This window comes from Nerophis lumbriciformis, linkage group LG01 (assembly GCF_033978685.3).
Source record: "Nerophis lumbriciformis linkage group LG01, RoL_Nlum_v2.1, whole genome shotgun sequence".
Taxonomy (NCBI): domain Eukaryota; kingdom Metazoa; phylum Chordata; class Actinopteri; order Syngnathiformes; family Syngnathidae; genus Nerophis; species Nerophis lumbriciformis.
Genome location: NC_084548.2, coordinates 9,205,279 through 9,223,750, shown reverse-complemented (window position 1 = coordinate 9,223,750; position 18,472 = coordinate 9,205,279). Strand labels below are relative to the sequence as shown.

Sequence of the window (18,472 nt, the reverse complement as noted above, 5' to 3'; positions counted from 1 at the left end):
CGGTGGCCGCGCCCGGGAATCATTTTGGTGATTTAACCCCCAATTCCAACCCTTGATGCTGAGTGCCAAGCAGGGAGGTAATGGGTCCCATGTTTATAGTCTTTGGTATGACTCGGCCGGGGTTTGAACTCACAACCTACCGATCTCAGGGCGGACACTCTAACCACTAGGCCACTGAGTATCTATTTGTATATCTTTTTTTCCAAATAGTTCAAGAAAGACCACCACAAATGAGCAATATTTTGCACTGTTATACAATTTAATAAATCAGAAACTGATGACATAGTGCTGTATTTTACTTCATCTTTTTTTTTTCAACCAAAATTGCTTTGCTCTGATTAGGGGGTATTTGAATTTTAAAAAAATTCGCAGGGGGTACATTGCTGAAAAAAGGTTGAGAACCACTGACCTAGTATATACAATAATATAAACCAAGTCATTGTATTTCATTTAGGATTATTTCATAACTTCATTTAAATAAAAATATATTTTTTGTCTTTTTTAGATACAGTCAATAAATAATGTGAACATGTATCATAACATGGAAATCTAAGAGAACGTGTTGTGAATGAGGTTGCTTGTGGACCTGGAAAATATTTATCTATTTTTACACATTTTTATTAAAAAAAAAAAACAGTTTTTCCAACGTATTCAATTTTAGACGCTTTCTCTTCTTAGTTATTATTTCTCCGGCTGTAGAAAAGAGCCGCTCACAGGGCACAGAGGAGGCGTCAGTGCGACAGTTCGCGTATCGGTCACGTGACCAAAACAGCTCATGATCGGTCACGTGACTTTCTAAAAGCGGTACGCGCACCGACACAGGGTTTCGCTCTATGAGCTCGACGCATGCGCCGATGCATCGGTGTTGCCGGACCCATCACTAGTTTGCATGTACCGGCCGATTCACTTAAAACAATGCAATACTTCAATGAAGTCACGTCCGGCTGGTTGCAGACTGGGCAGGCTCAAGCGCTTGGTCGGGAAACAAGCAGTCAAGCACTCAACATCTGAGGTGCTCGGCCGTAAAACTAGCAAAAAAAAGAAGTTAGCATGCTAGAATGCTAACAATAACATGTGTCAAGTACAAAGTTATGAGTCTTGAGCGTTCGGCTGCAAAAAAAAAAAAAAAAAGCTAGCATGCTAACGTTAGTATGCTAGAATGCTAATCTTAGCATGCTAACAGTTAGCATGTGTCAGGTACCAAGTTATATGATTGATGTGCTGGGCTGTAAAACTGGCTAAAAAAGTTAGCACGCTAGAATGCCAACATTAGCATGTGCCAAGTAACAAGTCACATGAGTCTTGGGAGTTTGGCTGCAAAATTGGCTAAAGAAAAGTTAGCATGCTAATGCTAATCTTAGCATGCTAGCAGTTAGCATGTGTCAGGTACCAAGTTATATGACTGATGTGCTCAGCTGTAAAACTGGCTAAAAAAGTTAGCATGCTAGAATGCTAACACTAGCATGTGTCAAGTACAAAGTTATGAGTCTTGAGTGTTCGGCTTCAAAACAGTCAAAAAAAAGCTAGCATTCTAGAATGCTAATCTTAGTATGTTAACAGTTAGCATGTGTCAGGTACCAAGTTATAAGACTGACATTCTCGGCTGTAAAACTGGCTAAAAAAGTTAGCATGCTAGAATGAGTGGACTTACACTTTTCCATGTGAGCAAAACAAAAAGAAGGCTCTCAAAAGTGCAGTAAGGCTCCACTTTTCCAAAATGCGCTAGCTTGATGCTAATTTATATTATTATGTGCCATAGACATGCTACCGATTAGCATTAGCAAATTTACATGGCGAGTTCGACACCTCCAAATTTGATTATGAAAACTTCGACTCAGATGCATGTTACAATCAAACAGCTGGTGTGTAATAAGTACAATACTTCCATTATAAACAACAAAAGAAAAGACAGGCACACTCAACTTAATGGCAAAGACTATTTCCTGGCTACGGCAACACACCATAGTCTATACACTACTGACATCTAATGTCCTGGAATTGCAACTACATGCAAAGTCTACTACACAATACAGTACAGTACTTGCAAATGAGACACATAAATACAGTGTTGGGTTAGTTACTGAAAACCAGTAACTAGTTACAGTTACTAGTTACTTTATTTCAAAAGTAACTCTTTTGCTAACTCAGTTACTTACACCAAAAAGTAATGCGTTACTGTAAAAAGTAACTATTTAGTTCTATTTTATTTTTATTTTTTATTTTTTTTAATTCCCCTTTAATGCCCTTTTAGCCTTCATTTCAGTACTGTTATTGCACTGGAGAATAATACAATCTGTTGATCAACTTGACATGCATTTGCATCACTGAACTTTGCGAAGCAATGTGGTCTACATACAACACACAAAGACAAAGATATGTTTCAAAGGGCCAATTTGTTTCAGACCAGAACAAATTGACCAAACTATTTTAAATAGCTGCAACATAACATACATAAGTAACAAACAGCATAATAACAACATAGCTGTAAACCAAGGAAGGCACACATGACATACACAAAGCCTAACCAGGCGTTTTTTTCTCTCAAGGAATTCTGAAATAAAATCATGCCTGAAGCCCAGAACACTCTACACATTTCCCCAGTTTTAGTTTAGAAAAAAAGGAAAGATTGTGAACTTTATAGTCAATACATTTAGAGTGATGTGATAATCAAACACTCTAGAAGTCTAGAATGAAAGAGTATATAAGGGAATTGACAGAGTGTGTGTACCTTCAGTGCCGAATGATGAGCAGAGGCAGAGTTTGGAGTGTTTTCTTTAGCTCGCTTTCCATGTTTATGTACTTACTGTCCACAGTGTCCAGGTACGTGGAAAATGTTTTCTGTGCCATTTGCTGTTTGATGCCCGATATCATGCTAATTAGCTGCCTGAAAGCGGGTGACTCCACTGTAGAAATAGCCTGCATGTCTTCTAGCACATACGCTACAATGGCTCTATTAATGTTGTCCTGGCTAGCAGTCCCTCCGTTAAAATCCAGCCGCTGTTGCTCAGGTGGAGATGGAGGTGAAGTGTGTCTGTCTTTACTAGCTTCGTCGAAGCATGTTGCTTTTGTAGCTGTTTCAGCAGATTTGAATTGCTGTTATGGGCAGTAGACAGGATCTTTGATCCAAGACACAACTTACATTTAACTAAAATGTTATTTTCTTTGTGCTCGACAAAAGAAAAGTAGTGAGAATATCTACATGTTAAGAAACTCGACTTTGGCTCTGCGATGATGTCTTGTTAGTAAACACAGACACCACCCCCCCACACACACACAAACACACACACACACAGCGCGCCTCTCTTTTCTCTCTTCTGCAGCTTTCCAGGAAAACACACTCAGATCTTCTCAGTTTCTAGCTGATACTACAGAAAAAATAACGCAGTAACGCATCATGTAGTAACGGTAACTGAGTTACTGAATATAAAAAATTACGCGTTGGACTACTCGTTACCGCCGAAACTAACGGCGTTACAGTAACACATTACTTTGTAACGCGTTAGTCCCAACACTGCAGAAATATAAGAAAACAAGATTGCAACATAGCTCAGTGTTAAATGTTATTCTTCAAATAATTAAAGTTCATTAAGAGTCACAGAAAAAGTAACAAAAATGAGTACCGGTATTGATTCCCAGTACCTGGGAATCGGTACGGTGTGGATTGAAATGTGAAAGGTACCCATCCCTGGTCTCAGGTGATTTATGTGTGATGTCCTGAGTGATGTCGGTTTTGTTGCTTTGGCCTTTGGAACTAAATTGTGAATTGTAAGACGTCGGAGGTGCTGATGTTTGACTCTCCTGTGCTCCCAGGCGAAGGACATCATGTGCGATTACAAGCCCGGCATCTTGGAGAACTCTGCCAAAATGGTGCTGCTGTTCCACCTGATAGAGGAGAGCGTCAGGAAGGGAGATAAACTTCTGGTTTTCAGGTAAAAGACACATCTGGGTGACCTGCAATTTATGTGAGCCATCATTTATTACACAGAAAGATGGATCATTTGATCCTGTCATGGCTCTTAGTTTGATTCCTATGTTCTCCCCTTTCTGTTTCTTCCAGTCAGAGTTTGTCCACTCTGACCGTGATTGAGGACTTCCTTGCAAAGAGACCAGTCCCTCCTTCACCCAACACCTCCAGCAGAGACAGACCAAGTCGGAACTGGGTCAGAAATGTCCACTATTACAGTAAGTGTTCATTAGTGTTGCTTTTAACACTACAAATATGTCAAATAGTGTATGTGTTATTAGCAGGAGAATATAGAAAATATATGCACATTAGTTGCATCCATAGACATCTTATAAGTAGACGCAGCATTGGCTGCTGTGACGCGAGAAATTCGGCTGCCATCTTGAAGTGGTGATGAGGAGCCGGCGAGCAGCCTAAACTGACAGTTGACAGGTAGAAAACAAAGATGCCGGGCTGGTGTTCAGCGTTTTCCTGCTCAAATGAGCGGACTGCTGAAAATAGGAATCGGGGGATTACTTTTCACAAGTAAGATTTAACATTAACATGTTATTGGTTGCATTTTGTGAAAAGAATATTACCACAGAATTGAGAAGGAGCGAAAATCTTCAATAGTACTGAAATCGTAGCCGCTAGCAAACAAGAGTATGACCATAATAGAATTTTGCTTGTCAATGAAATTAATTCAATTTAAAAATGTTATACTTGAATAACATAAAGTTGAAATAAATGATGAAAGTTGAAATAAATGATGAAGATAAAAATTGTAAGGTTTTATTCTGAATCCAGTGAAACAGATTGGTGGTTTTAGCTGATATAAAGAATTTGAGGTGGGTTTTTTTTTTTTTATGTTTAAGTGTTTGGCAGACACTTTTATCCAAAGCGACATACATAAAAAATACATATAAAACAATCACTGTAAATATTATAATTTATGGGAAGAATGTAGTACAAAATATCAATACAAAGTGTCAAAACAGAATAAACTATCTGCTGCTGCAGCAACAGAGATACAGTCTATAGGTCCCTAAAATATTTAGATATCTAATACATTGTTTATGTAGGATATACGCATGTATATATAACCTAATCATATTGTTTCTTCAACTTAAAAATAGCTGACCGTTTTTTTCCCCGTTCTCTGGGATTATATTCCCAGTTTTGATCTCGGACGTCTGGTCACTTTAGCATATAAGAATATTCTATTACTCTTAAGCAAACTATGAATAATAAAACACGCCAAAACATGTGTCCTTTATCATAGCTACACGTATGACAAAAAAACGTGTGAAAATCAGTGGTATTCAGTGAGGAAAAATGAATTAAATGCGCTGACAGTTCATTGCTCCTGCCAAATGAATTGCACTGAGTGGAGCAGATCACCACTCCAAGATGGCGGCCCCGCGTCTTCTCAGCTAGCACTCATGCTGCATATGTCTATGGTTGCATCTACCCTATGCATTTTTTGGCCCATTAACTTCTAGTAAGTGCTGCCACCTGCTGGTTTTTGGCCGGCAATTCAATTAATTTACAGTCTTGAGTTTTTTTGTATTTCTTTTAATTACCTCTTCCTATACAATTACACCTAATTACAATTTTAACAAGTTTTAACTTTGTTTGTGTGTAGTCACTTTTACGCCGACATCTCCAGGAACATCAATTACCAGGGCGAAATATGTTTAAATGTTCGTGTGGTCTTCTGGGCTTTGTGGTTTGCGTTTCCACTGCTGGTCAAAGTCCCTGAAATCACAAAAAAAAATCCCCACCTAGGTACATTTTCAGGAAACCTTTGGATTATTTTTATTCATCCAGGATAAATTAGGTCATAAAGTTTTTTTCAAACCCTTGTCAATGAGAAAGATTCCTATGTGGAAAAGGGGTTACTTTATGTATGCCAACATTTTGCTTTTTATTGTCCACGCATTACATATAAATAGAGATGTTGGGGGACATGCAATTACAAAAATAAATATGGAAAATTAATCTATTTCATCAAATAGTCAGGATTACGCATCCTCGTTTCTTCCATAAGGAAATTATATAATTTAATTATTTAAATACAGTATCTAATTAAATCCATAACCAACATTGTCTGTTTTTATTATATAAACACAATTCGTCTTTATTACTTTGTTATATCATATAATCCACAGTAATACAAATGTGTCATTAATCATTATTTTTACACCATCAATGCTATGCCTAGATTTTGTCATTAATGTTCATGTTTTATAAACATGCTAACTGTTAGCATGCTACTTGACAGCCTAACCATCTGTCAAGTACCAAAATATGACTCATAGCTAAAAAAATAAAAGAAAGAAAAAAAATCCTGGTTTATAAGAGTTAGCATGGGTCAAGTACCCAAATATGACTCTGAGGTGTATCCCTGTAAATTTTGCTGAATAAAAAAAATAACACGCTAACAGTTAGCATTTGTCAAATACCAAAATATATGACTCTGCAAGGCTGCAAACTTTGATTAAAATAAAAAAGCAAACATGTTAACATTAGCATGCTAACAGCTAGCATTTGTCAAGTATCAAAATATATGACTGAGGTGTGTACCGCATACTTGCCAACCTTGAGACCTCCGATTTCGGGGGGTGGGGATGGGCGTGGTCAGGGTGGGAGGGTGCGTGGTTGGGGGCGCGGCTAAAAGGGGAGGAGTATATTTACAGCTAGAATTCACCAAGTCAAGTATTTCATATATATATATATATATATATATAAAATAAATACTTGAATTTCAGTGTTCATTTATTTACACATATACACACACATAACACTCATCTACTCATTGTTGAGTTAAGGGTTGAATTGTCCATCCTTGTTCTATTCTCTGTCACTATTTTTCTAACCATGCTGAACACCCTCTCTGATGATGCATTGATGTGTGGCACGCACAAAAGTGCTTTCATCAAATGCACTAGATGGCAGTATTGTCCTGTTTAAGAGTGTCACAACATTGCTGTTTACGGCAGACGAACTGCTTTACAGTATACAAAAACGTGACTGCTCTTGTTGTGTGTTGTTGCCGCGCTGGGAGGACGTTAATGAAACTGCCTAACAATAAACCCACATAAGAAACCAAGAACTCGCCCTCCATCATTCTACAGTTATAACATGATTGGGCAGGTATGCTGGTTATATTGTGGGTTAGCGGACTCTGGTCCTCATGGACCTGAGTCCGCCTGAATTTCGGGAGATTTTCGGGAGAAAATTTGTCCCGGGAGGTTTTCGGGAGAGGCGCTGAATTTTGGGAGTCTCCCGGAAAATCCGGGAGGGTTGGCAAGTATGGTGTACCGTTTGTGCTACGTTTGTACTGCAAATATTTTTTTGTCTGACTAATAATTTTGAAGTTATTAAGTTTTCATTATTCATAACCAGCTCCCACCCCACCTTGTCAATACCTCCCCAAACCAGTCCCAATCGTTTGTGCTGCAAAAATATTAGCTCTCACTAGTATAGTGTTTAAGTTATTAACGTTTTATGGTTTTATGTTATTAACGTGTAGTTAATGTGTTATTAATCATAACTACAAAACCCAACTGTGTCAAAAATATCCCCCAACATGTCCCATTAGTTTGTGCTAAAAACATTTTTGGTGTATTATAGTTTTTAAGTTATCAACGTTTTGTCATTCACTGTCCAAACTCATCCCAATCATTTGTGCTACATTTAAGCAGGCATTTTTTTTTTTTTGTGCCGTTATCGTTTATTAGTTTAACATGTTATGTTTTTTATGGTATTAACTAGGGATGTCCAATATTATCGGCCGATAAATGCTTTAAAATGTAATATCGGTAAATATCGGTATCGGTTACATAATTATCGGTATCGGTTTCTAAAAGTACAATGTATGACGTTTTAAAACGCCGCTGTGTACACGGACGTAGGGAGAGGTACAGAGTGCCAATAAACCTTAAAGACATTTCCTTTGCGTGCCGTCCGAGTCACATAATATGCTGTTCTCATCACGAATTAATGCAATGCATACTTGTTCAACAGCCATACAGGTCACACTGAGGGTAGCCGTATAAACAACTTTAACACTGTTGCAAATATGCGCCACACTGTGAATCCACACCAAACAAGAATGACAAACACATTTCGGGAGAACATCCGCACCGTAACACAACATAAACACAACAGAACAAATACCCAGAATCCTTTGCCGTACTAATTCTTCCGGGACGCTACAATATAATCTCTAGTAATGTAATTACCATGGTATTAATCATAACGTGACATCAACTATGTCAAAATCTCCCCAAACTTCGCCCATTCGTTTGTGCTGGAAAATGTTTTGGTCTAATTATAATTGTTTTTAAGTTATTAACAAATTCATGAATGATTCATAACCAGCTCCATAAAATGTTAATAACCTAAAAACTATAACAGTTAGGCCAGTTTTGCAGCACAAACCTGCCGAAATGCAGTACAAACGATTGGGACAAGTTTGGAGCGATCTGGAGAAGGTGGGGGGCTGGTTATGAATCATAATTTGTTAATAACTGAAAAACTATAATAGTTTGATCAAAACATTTTGCAGCACTAAACACATCACAAACAAATGGGACACATTTGGGGAGATTTAGATATGGCTGGGGATTTGGTTATGTATAATAACAATTAAATACTGCAAAACCAATAACTTCAAAACTTTAAGAGTTAGACCGAAAATGTTTGCAGCACAAACATAAAACAAACGGATGGGGAGAAGTTTCGGGAGATCTGGAAAAGGTGCTGAGGCGAGTTATGAATCACAATTCGGTAACAACTTAAAAACTGTAATAGCTAAAAAATGCTAACACGCAAACAGTTAGCATGTGTGAAGTACCAAAAATATATGACTCTGGAAAAAAAAAGAATATCTCACAATATGAGTCATACCAAAGACTATAAAAATGGGACCCATTACCTCCCTGCTTGGCACTCAGCATCAAGGGTTGGAATTGGGGGTTAAATCACCAAAAATGATTCCCGGGCACGGCCACCGCTGCTGCTCACTGCTCCCCTCACCTCCCAGGGGAGGATCAAGGGTGATGGGTCAAATGCAGAGAATAATTTCGCCACACCTCGTGTGTGTGTGTGTGTGTGTGTGTGTGTGTGTGTGTGTGTGTGTGTGTGTGTGTGTGTGTGTGTGTGTGTGTGTGTGTGTGTGTGTGTGTGTGTGTGTGTGTGTGTGTGTGTGTGTGTGTGTGACAATCATTGGTACTTTAACTTTAACTTTAACTTTAAAAGTGCTCCCCCTCTGGTCAACATATGAAATAACACACTTCCCCCTCTGGTCAACATATGAAATAACAAGTGTGTGTAAAAATTTGAAGTGCTCCCCCTCTGGCCAACATATGTAATAAAAAGTGTGTGTAAGAAATTGAAATACGCCCCCTTTGGCCAAATTTAATAATAACAAATAAAATAAATATGTTTATATAGACATACTGTAATAACTTGAAGTAAATAATGAAGATTAAGAACCAATTATACCAACCGATAACCAATAATACGTCCATATAAAATGCGCCCTTACTGTTTGGTTGTACTGTAAAATGACTCTTACAACTTTCAGAAACTGACAAGTACATAATAGTACATAATAATTAAATGTAAATTAAATTATTAAACTAATTAATTATTAAACTAATTAAATAAAAAAACTTTGACTTTTTGAGCAAATCTGCACTTTTACCCGGACCTGCACCAAAATGCAGCATCTTTGATATATGTAGTAATAAAATATTAGTTTGGTTTAACACTCTGCTCTGCTTGTGTCATTATTTTCCAAGGACTTGATGGAAGCACAACCACCTCTGAGCGAGAAAGACTAATTAACCAGTTCAATGATCCCAACAACACCTCAGCGTTGGTCTTCCTGCTATCGACCCGGTAACACGCACGCACACACACACACACACACACACATGTTATAATTTGGAATGGGGACCAAGTTTTGGATCATCACTTGTGGGGACCACCCTTTCTACAGGTTGTGGAGGCATAAACAAAAAGAGATATATTGGCCACTGCCCAGTTAGCTCATACACGTCTTTAAATCTCTGGATTGATGAAGTAATGTGCTGATCATTCTTACTGGGGACCCTGAGGAAAAAGAGTTAATATGGTTCATGGGGACCAAATTTAAATCATTTTGCATAATTCACACAAATTTGTATGTGACTACTGAGGACCATTTAAAAAAAAAAAATAAATAAAAAAAAAATTTAATAAAGTTCAAATTAAATATGACATGATCCTCAGAATACAGCACTACAGCTGTCCTCTTATAGGAAGTTTCACCACTTACCGTATTTTTCGGAGTATAAGGCGCTCCGGAGTGTAAGTCGCACCGGCCGAAAATGCATAATAAAGAAGGAAAAAAACATATATAAGTCGCACTGGAGTATAAGTCGCATTTTTTGGGGGAAATGTATTTGATAAAAGCCAACACCAAGAATAGACATTTGAAAGGCAATTTAAAATAAATAAAGAATAGTGAATAAGTGTACGTTATATGAGGCATAAATAACCAACTGGTATGTTAACGTAACATATTATGGTAAGAGTCATTCAAAAAACTATAACATATAGAACATGCTATACGTTTACCAAACAATCTGTCACTCCTAATCGCTAAATCCCATGAAATCTTATACGTCTAGTCCAGGGGTCAGCAACCCGCGGCTCTAGAGCCACATGCGGCTCTTTAGCTGCGCCCTGGTGGCTCCATGGAGATTTTTCAAAAATGTATGGAAATGGAAAAAAAATGGTGTGAAAAATATGTTTTTTTGTGGTAATATGGTTTCTGTAGGAGGACAAACACGACACAAACTTTCCTAATTGTTAGAAAGCCCACTGTTTAGTAAGTTTGTGTTCATGCTTCACTGATGGTAGTATTTGGCGAGCGTCGTTTTGTCCTAATTTGAGCGGCCCTTGAACTCACCGTTGTGTGGACTGTGACTCAACAGTTTGTTTATATCTATAACTTTCTCCGCCGCCGTGTTTTATGCCACTCCTTTGTCTCATTTTGTCCACCAAAAGTTTTACACTGTGCATGAATGCACAAAGGTGAGTTTTGTTGATGTTATTGCATGACTGCAAGCTAATCGATGCTAACATGCTATTTACATATTGCATCATTATGCCTCATTTGTAGGTATACTTCAGCTCATTTAATTTCCTTTACTTTTGTGCTCTGTGTATTTAGTCTATTTTTCCATGTTTCATCACACATTATCTATATGTAATATTGGCTGCATTTCTGATAGTTGTTTGTGTGCCATGTTGTTCCAGACCACAGCAAACATTACTTAGCTTGCAAAGATTGTAATTAATCCATTAGAAGAAGACAGCCTGCCGTTTCCTTTAACTCGGACACACATCTATACCTTTGGCCATTCTAAGACAGTTATTTCCAGGAGTTATCTCACCCTCTGAGAAGTTTTACTATTGTTTTCCAATCTTGTAAAAATGTCTAGAATAAATATTACATTTCAACATTTCTGTGAACTAAGATTTGCGTCAGCCTGCGACACATAGTTATTTTGATAGTAGGCTAATATAGACACTTATGTCAAAACACTTATATAAGGCTTTTAATTTCTTGCGGCTCCAGACCGATTACTTTTTTGTATTTGTGGTCCAATATGGCTCTTTCAACATTTTGGGTTGCCGACCCCTGGTCTAGTCTCTTACGTGAATGAGCTAAATAATATTATTTGATATTTTACGGTAATGTGTTAATAATTTCACACATAAGTCGCTCCTGAGTATAAGTCGCATCCCCGGCCAAACTATGAAAAAAAACTGCGACTTATAGTCCGAAAAATACGGTATGTCATTATTTTGACTTAGTAAATATTGACTTACTAAGACAAAATAATGACTAAGTCAAATTAATGACTTACTGTAAATAAGCGTTTGCAATAAGCATTTGAAATAAAGAGGTAAAAGCGGGGCCGCATGCTGACATAATGCTCAACTCATCATGCTTAATTTACAGGACAAAAAAAAAAAAAAAAAAAATTTTTTTTAATTTTTTTTTAAAGACTTTAGTTTAGGCGGTGGCTCTTTGTTGTTAAGGGCGGCCGCCTTAACAACAAAGCGCTGCGGGAAACCCTGCTTTGATTGGCTCCTGCCCAGTCACATGACGTACGTCTACAGCATATAGAACATGCTATACGTTTACAAAACAATCTGTCACTCCTAGTATCTCACGTGAATGAGCTAAATGATATTATTTGATATTTTACGGTAATTTGTTAATAATCTCACACATAAATCACTCCTGAGTATAAGTCGCACCCCAGGCCAAACTATGAAAAAAAATGCGACTTATAGTCCGAAAAATACGGTAAATGTTAAAGCAAATCCTGCATCTTCTGTGACATTACTGAAAACTGCTATTTAGCAGTAATGAAGTTGTTTGCAACTCCAACTACCATATATAGAAGGATGGAAAATTCTGAATGTGAATCATGCTTTAAGGTAATACTGTACCAAGTACCAGCCACAGCCCGATGAGGGGGCTGCTGTGCAAATGTCTCACACTCAAACTAACCAGTAAACATGTTTTATGGGCCAAAGCTTAAAAATCACTTAGGCATCTTCAGAATGGATCTGACTATCATTTAAAAAGGTTTCCCTTTAGGGGACCTGTTTTTTTGTCCCCATACCGTCAGAGGTCCCCTAAAGGTGACTGTGTAAACAGAGCGATGACCCCATTAAGTAAGCATTGCCAGAACACACACACACACACACAGCAACAGTGATGTTATCAAGGGGGTTTTGAGGACCCTAACTGGACAGCGTTGCTTCCTGCGTCTCAGAGCCGGTTGTCTGGGCGTGAACCTGATCGGGGCGAACCGCGTGGTGGTGTTCGACGCCTCCTGGAACCCCTGCCATGACGCCCAGGCCGTGTGCCGTGTGTATCGCTACGGGCAGAAGAAGGCGTGTCACATCTACAGGCTGGTGTGCGACTTCACGCTGGAGAAGAAGATCTACGACCGGCAGATCTCCAAACAGGGCATGTCTGGTAAGGAACACTCCACCCCACTTCATTCTGCTTTTGCCTCCATGTTAGACTTAGACTTAGACAAACTTTATTCATCCACAAGGGACATTGTTCTACACAGTAGTTTAGTTAAATAGGATGGAAAGAGTAAGGATGGAAAGGATAATGCAGGTATTAAGTAGACTAAAAATGTACCATAGAAGCAATATAAAATTAAACACATATGTAATATTGACATATTATATATTCAGTATATAATATATACTGATATATAATATTATTATATTTTATTTGTATATAGTATATACAATATATAACAAATCCCAGTTACCATGTACAATATTACAGTATATGTAACAGCTACAGCATAAAATAGAGAGTATAAAATATACATTATAAAGAGGGATGTCCGATAATATCGGGCTGCCGATAATATTGGGCTGCCGATAATATCGGCCGATAAATGCTTTAAAATGTAATATCGGAAATTATCGGTATCGGTTTCTTAATTATCGGTATCGGTTTCTAAAAGTAAAATGTATGACGTTTTAAAACGCCGCTGTGTACACAGATATAGGGAGAGGTACAGAGTGCCAATAAACCTTAAAGGCATTTCCTTTGCGTGCCGTCCGAGTCACATAAAATCTACCAGCTGTTCTCATCACGAATTAATGCAAGGCATACTTGATCAACAGCCATACAGGTCACACTGGGGGTGGCCGCATAAACAAGTTTAACACTGTTACAAATATGCGCCACACTGTGCACCCACACCAAACAAGACTGACAAACACATTTCGGGAGAACATCCGCACCGTAACACAACATAAACACAACAGAACAAATACCCAGAATCCCTTGCAGTACTAACTCTTCCGGGACGCTACAATATAAATCCCCCGCTAACCCACCCACCCCAACCCCGCCCACCTCAACCTCCTCATAGTCTCTCAGGGAGAGTATGTCCCAAATTCCAAGTTGCTGTTTGGATAGATAGATAGATAGATAGATAGATAGATAGATAGATAGATAGATAGATAGATAGATAGATAGTACTTTATTGATTCCTTCAGGAGAGTTCCCTCAGGAAAATTACAATTCCAGTAGCAGTGTACAGAATTGAGATCGAATTTAAAAGGTAAAAAGTAAATAATGGGGGTATAAATGAAAAAAGAATAGAAACATATTACAATAAGAATAAAAACAAAAAGCAACAATGAGAATAAAAATATAACAGTAAAGTAAGAATATAACAAGAGAAACTAGGCAGTAGTGACCATGTTATGAAAAAGTATTGCACTGTTATTGTTTTGAGGCATGTTAAAAAAAAAAATGCACTTTGTGACTTCAATAATAAATATGGCAGTGCCATGTTGGCATTTTTTTCCATAACTTGAGTTGATTTATTTGGGAAAACCTTTTTACATTGTTTCATGCATCCAGGTATCGGTAATTTAGAGTTGGACAATATCGGAATATCGGAAATCGGTAAAAAAGCCATTATAGGACATCTCTAATTATAAACAAAGAGAGGTAGCTAACATGTCAGGTGTCAGGTAATAGACAGATATCATCTATTGCTGTATGGCGAGTGATTATACAGCAGGATGGAGTGCGGAATGAAGGAGTTCTTGAATGGAACTCTGTGGGAACGAAGCTGAAGGAGCCTGTTGGACTGTGAGCTCCGCTGTCCCTCAATTGTCAGGTGGAGTGAGTGGGCAGGATTGTCCATGATGGCCAGCAGTTTGTCCAGTGTCCTCCTGTCCCTCACTGACACAAAGGCCTCCAACTGCGTGCCAATAGTTCGGCCGGCTTTCCGGATCAGTTTGTCAATCCGGTTTAAGTCCCTTTTTGCTGGTGCTGCTGCCCCAACAAACCACTGCAAAGTACAGGGCACTGGCCACAACAGACTGATAAAATATCTCCAACAGCTTGCTGCACACATTAAAGGACCTAAGCTTCCTCAGGAAAAAGAGTCTGCTCATGCCCTTCTTGTAAACAGCTTTGTCCATGTCCTTCCAGTCCAGTCTGCTGTTCAAGTGGACTCCCAGGTACTTGTACTGCCCCACTACACTGCAAAAAGTCAGTGTTCAAAAACAAGAAAAAAATTAAATAAAATTAGGGGTATTTTATTTGAACTAAGCAAAATTATCTGCCAATAGAACAAGAAAATTCGGCTTGTCAAGACTTTCCAAAACAAGTAAAATTAGCTAACCTCAATGAACCCCAAAACACCTTAAAATAAGTATATTCTCACTAATAACAAGTGCAATTTTCTTGGTAGAAAAAAAAGAGACCTTTTTGCGCAATATGTGGAAAGATATTCTTACGTAAATGCTAGTGCCATTATCTTGACATAATGATATGCGCTCGGCATCATGATTTTTTTTTCATGCTTGAAGTAAGAAATTATTACTTTGAAAATGTAGTTTTTTACTTGAGTATTGATTGATTGATTGAAACTTTTATTAGTAGATTGCACAGTACAGTACATATTCCGTACAATTGACCACTAAATGGTAACACCCGAATAAGTTTTTCAACTTGTTTAAGTCGGGGTCCACGTTAATCAATTCATGATATGATGAATGATGGTTGATGACACAGCTTTGCAGCAGTTGATATTCTAGTTTCAAGCATGTTTTACTCAATATAGGTCATCAAATCTCAGCAACAAGCTGTAATATCTTACTGAGATCATTTAGGACCAAAACCCTTAAAACAAGTAAAACACTCTAACATTAGACTTAGACAAACTTTAATGATCCACAAGGGAAATTGTTCAACACAGTAGCTCAGTTACAATGATGGAAAGGACAATGCAGGTATAAATAGACTATCCATCCATCCATCCATTTTCTACCGCTTATTCCCTTTGGGGTCGCGGGGGGCGCTGGAGCCTATCTCAGCTACAATCGGGCGGAAGGCGGGGTACACCCTGGACAAGTCGCCACCTCATCGCAGGGCCAACACAGATAGACAGACAACATTCACACTCACATTCACACACTAGGGCCAATTTAGTGTTGCCAATCAACCTATCCCCAGGTGCATGTCTTTGGAGGTGGGAGGAAGCCGGAGTACCCGGAGGGAACCCACGCAGTCACGGGGAGAACATGCAAACTCCACACAGAAAGATCCCGAGCCCGGGATTGAACCCAAGACTACTCAGGACCTTCGTATTGTGAGGCAGATGCACTAACCCCTCTGCCACCGTGCTGCCCATAAATAGACTATCCATCCATCCATCCATTTTCTACCGCTTATTCCCTTTGGGGTCGCGGGGGCGCTGGAGCCTATCTCAGCTACAATCGGGCGGAAGGCGGGGTACACCCTGGACAAGTCGCCACCTCATCGCAGGGCCAACACAGATAGACAGACAACATTCACACTCACATTCACACACTAGGGCCAATTTAGTGTTGCCAATCAACCTATCCCCAGGTGCATGTCTTTGGAGGTGGGAGGAAGCCGGAGTACCCGGAGGGAACCCACGCAGTCACGGGGAGAACATGCAAACTCCACACAGAAAGATCCCGAGCCCGGGATTGAACCCAAGACTACTCAGGACCTTCGTATTGTGAGGCAGATGCACTAACCCCTCTTCCACCGTGCTGCCCATAAATAGACTATCCATCCATCCATCCATTTTCTACCGCTTATTCCCTTTGGGGTCGTGGGGGCGCTGGAGCCTATCTCACCTACAATCGGGCGGAAGGCGGGGTACACCCTGGACAAGTCGCCACCTCATCGCAGGGCCAAATAAATAGACTAATATAGCGATAAAAAAATCTAACGTATATATACGAATATATACATACAGAATAATATATATACAGATATATTATATTATGTCTATAACATATATACAATATATACCAAGTAAAACACTCTAACATAAAATCTGCTTAGTGAGAAGAATTATCTTATCAGGCAGAAAATAAGCAAATATCACCCTTATTTGAGATATTTCATCTTACTTAGATTTCAGTTTTTGCAGTGTACTGCCACCTCCCGGCCCTGGATTATGATGGGCTCCACAGTAGTCATTCTCTTCTTGAAGTCCACGACCAGCTCCTTGGTCTTGTCCACATTAATGAGTAGATGTTTTACCTGAGAGTACTCCACAAAAGTCCTGTACTCCAATTCCACCCGACCACAGCGGAGTCATCAGAGTATTTTACAGCAGCAGTCATAAAATGTCATGTTTACCTCTCTTCCTCCGTCCCTCTATTAGATCGCGTGGTGGACGACTTGAACCCTGTGCTGACCTTCACCAGGAGGGAGGTGGAATCTCTTCTCCACTTTGCCGAGGAAGAAGCGGAGCCGTGCCAAATCCAGCTGCAGCACCAGAACGGCATGGAGTGTGTCCTCGGGAAGGCGCTGCGTCTCTTTCCTCACCTCATCACCAAGGTAGAGCGCGGACTAAGATGTTCACCATCCGCCCCCTAGTGGTGCATCAAAGGAAAGCATTTAGGGTATTTGGTCTTTTTAAATGACCTCGATTATTTGCCTGGCAGCAACCGTTCCCCCACGAGTCTCTGCTGATGGACCGCAGGGAGATGAAGCTGAGCGTGGCCGAGAAGAAGGCGGCCAAGAAAGGTTACGACGAGGAGAAGAGGGTGTCTGTGCCGTACACGCGTCCTTCTTACGCCCACTACTACCCGGCCAGCGACCAGAGCCTGACAAACATCCCCGCCTTCAGCCAGAGGAACTGGTTTGTGACTCAACATTATTCATTATTCACTTGTGTGCATATTCAAATTGTCTCTGAATTTGAGTGACGGAATAGGAGAGCAAAAGCAAATAGCTGCTTTTTTCAATATCGTGCCTAGTTTTTGCCAATATTTCAGTTCAGTTCAGTTCAGTTTCAGTTTATTTGGAACATGCGTGCGATCCAATGTAATGCATCACACAATTCCAGTTGTTTCATTACAGCACGTCCGAAAAGGAGTAGGAAGAAGCAGAGCTAAATTAATCCAACCCCTTTTCATACCATAGCAATTCTATCCCATTTCCTTGTTCTCTGTAACAGAACAGTCAACAAATAAATAATATACCATAGTAAGCAAATAAATATTAAATATATAAGTAGTTTTTGTCTCAATAAAAAAATTAAAAAAGGGGGGAAAAAAAGGGTTCAAGATAATTCTTTTTCTGTGTACTTTGTGAACACTTGAAGTTTGAACAGTCTCTTAAACTTTGTGTGGTGATATTGCATGCAGAGAAAAATGTGTACCGTATTTTTCGGACTATAAGTCGCAATTTTTTTCATAGTTTGGCCGGGGGTGCGACTTATACTCAGGAGCGACTTATACTCCGAAAAATACGGTAAATAATTTTAAAAAATTTATATTTTTTTCTGATTTTTTTTTTAAACATTCAAGTGGTGCTGAAAAAATCAATTCACATCCAAATCCCAATTCCTCTTTATTTATCTATTTATTTATTACGATTCTAAATTACCCTTAATTTTCAAAAATCAATTGAAAAAA

General features: G+C 39.0%; 1 protein-coding gene and 1 long non-coding RNA gene across 4 annotated transcripts in view; one reads left to right on the top strand and one right to left on the bottom strand.

Moving 5' to 3' along the window:
* LOC133615711 (helicase ARIP4-like) overlaps nucleotides 1–18,472 on the top strand; it is a 187,252-nt gene that overhangs the window by 155,664 nt on the left and 13,116 nt on the right. For all 3 annotated transcript variants that reach the window (XM_061974507.1, XM_061974518.1, XM_061974512.1), the window contains 6 exons: nucleotides 3,811–3,929; nucleotides 4,058–4,182; nucleotides 9,754–9,853; nucleotides 12,793–12,998; nucleotides 17,215–17,390; nucleotides 17,498–17,694. In XM_061974507.1, coding sequence (XP_061830491.1) covers nucleotides 3,811–3,929; nucleotides 4,058–4,182; nucleotides 9,754–9,853; nucleotides 12,793–12,998; nucleotides 17,215–17,390; nucleotides 17,498–17,694 — 923 coding nt within the window. The remainder of the gene's footprint in view (nucleotides 1–3,810; nucleotides 3,930–4,057; nucleotides 4,183–9,753; nucleotides 9,854–12,792; nucleotides 12,999–17,214; nucleotides 17,391–17,497; nucleotides 17,695–18,472) is intronic.
* The window catches only part of LOC133615792 (uncharacterized), a 517,593-nt gene continuing 509,308 nt past the window's right edge, over nucleotides 10,188–18,472 (bottom strand). The window contains exon 2 of the long non-coding RNA XR_009816765.2: nucleotides 10,188–10,542. This is a non-coding gene — a long non-coding RNA (uncharacterized lncRNA). The remainder of the gene's footprint in view (nucleotides 10,543–18,472) is intronic.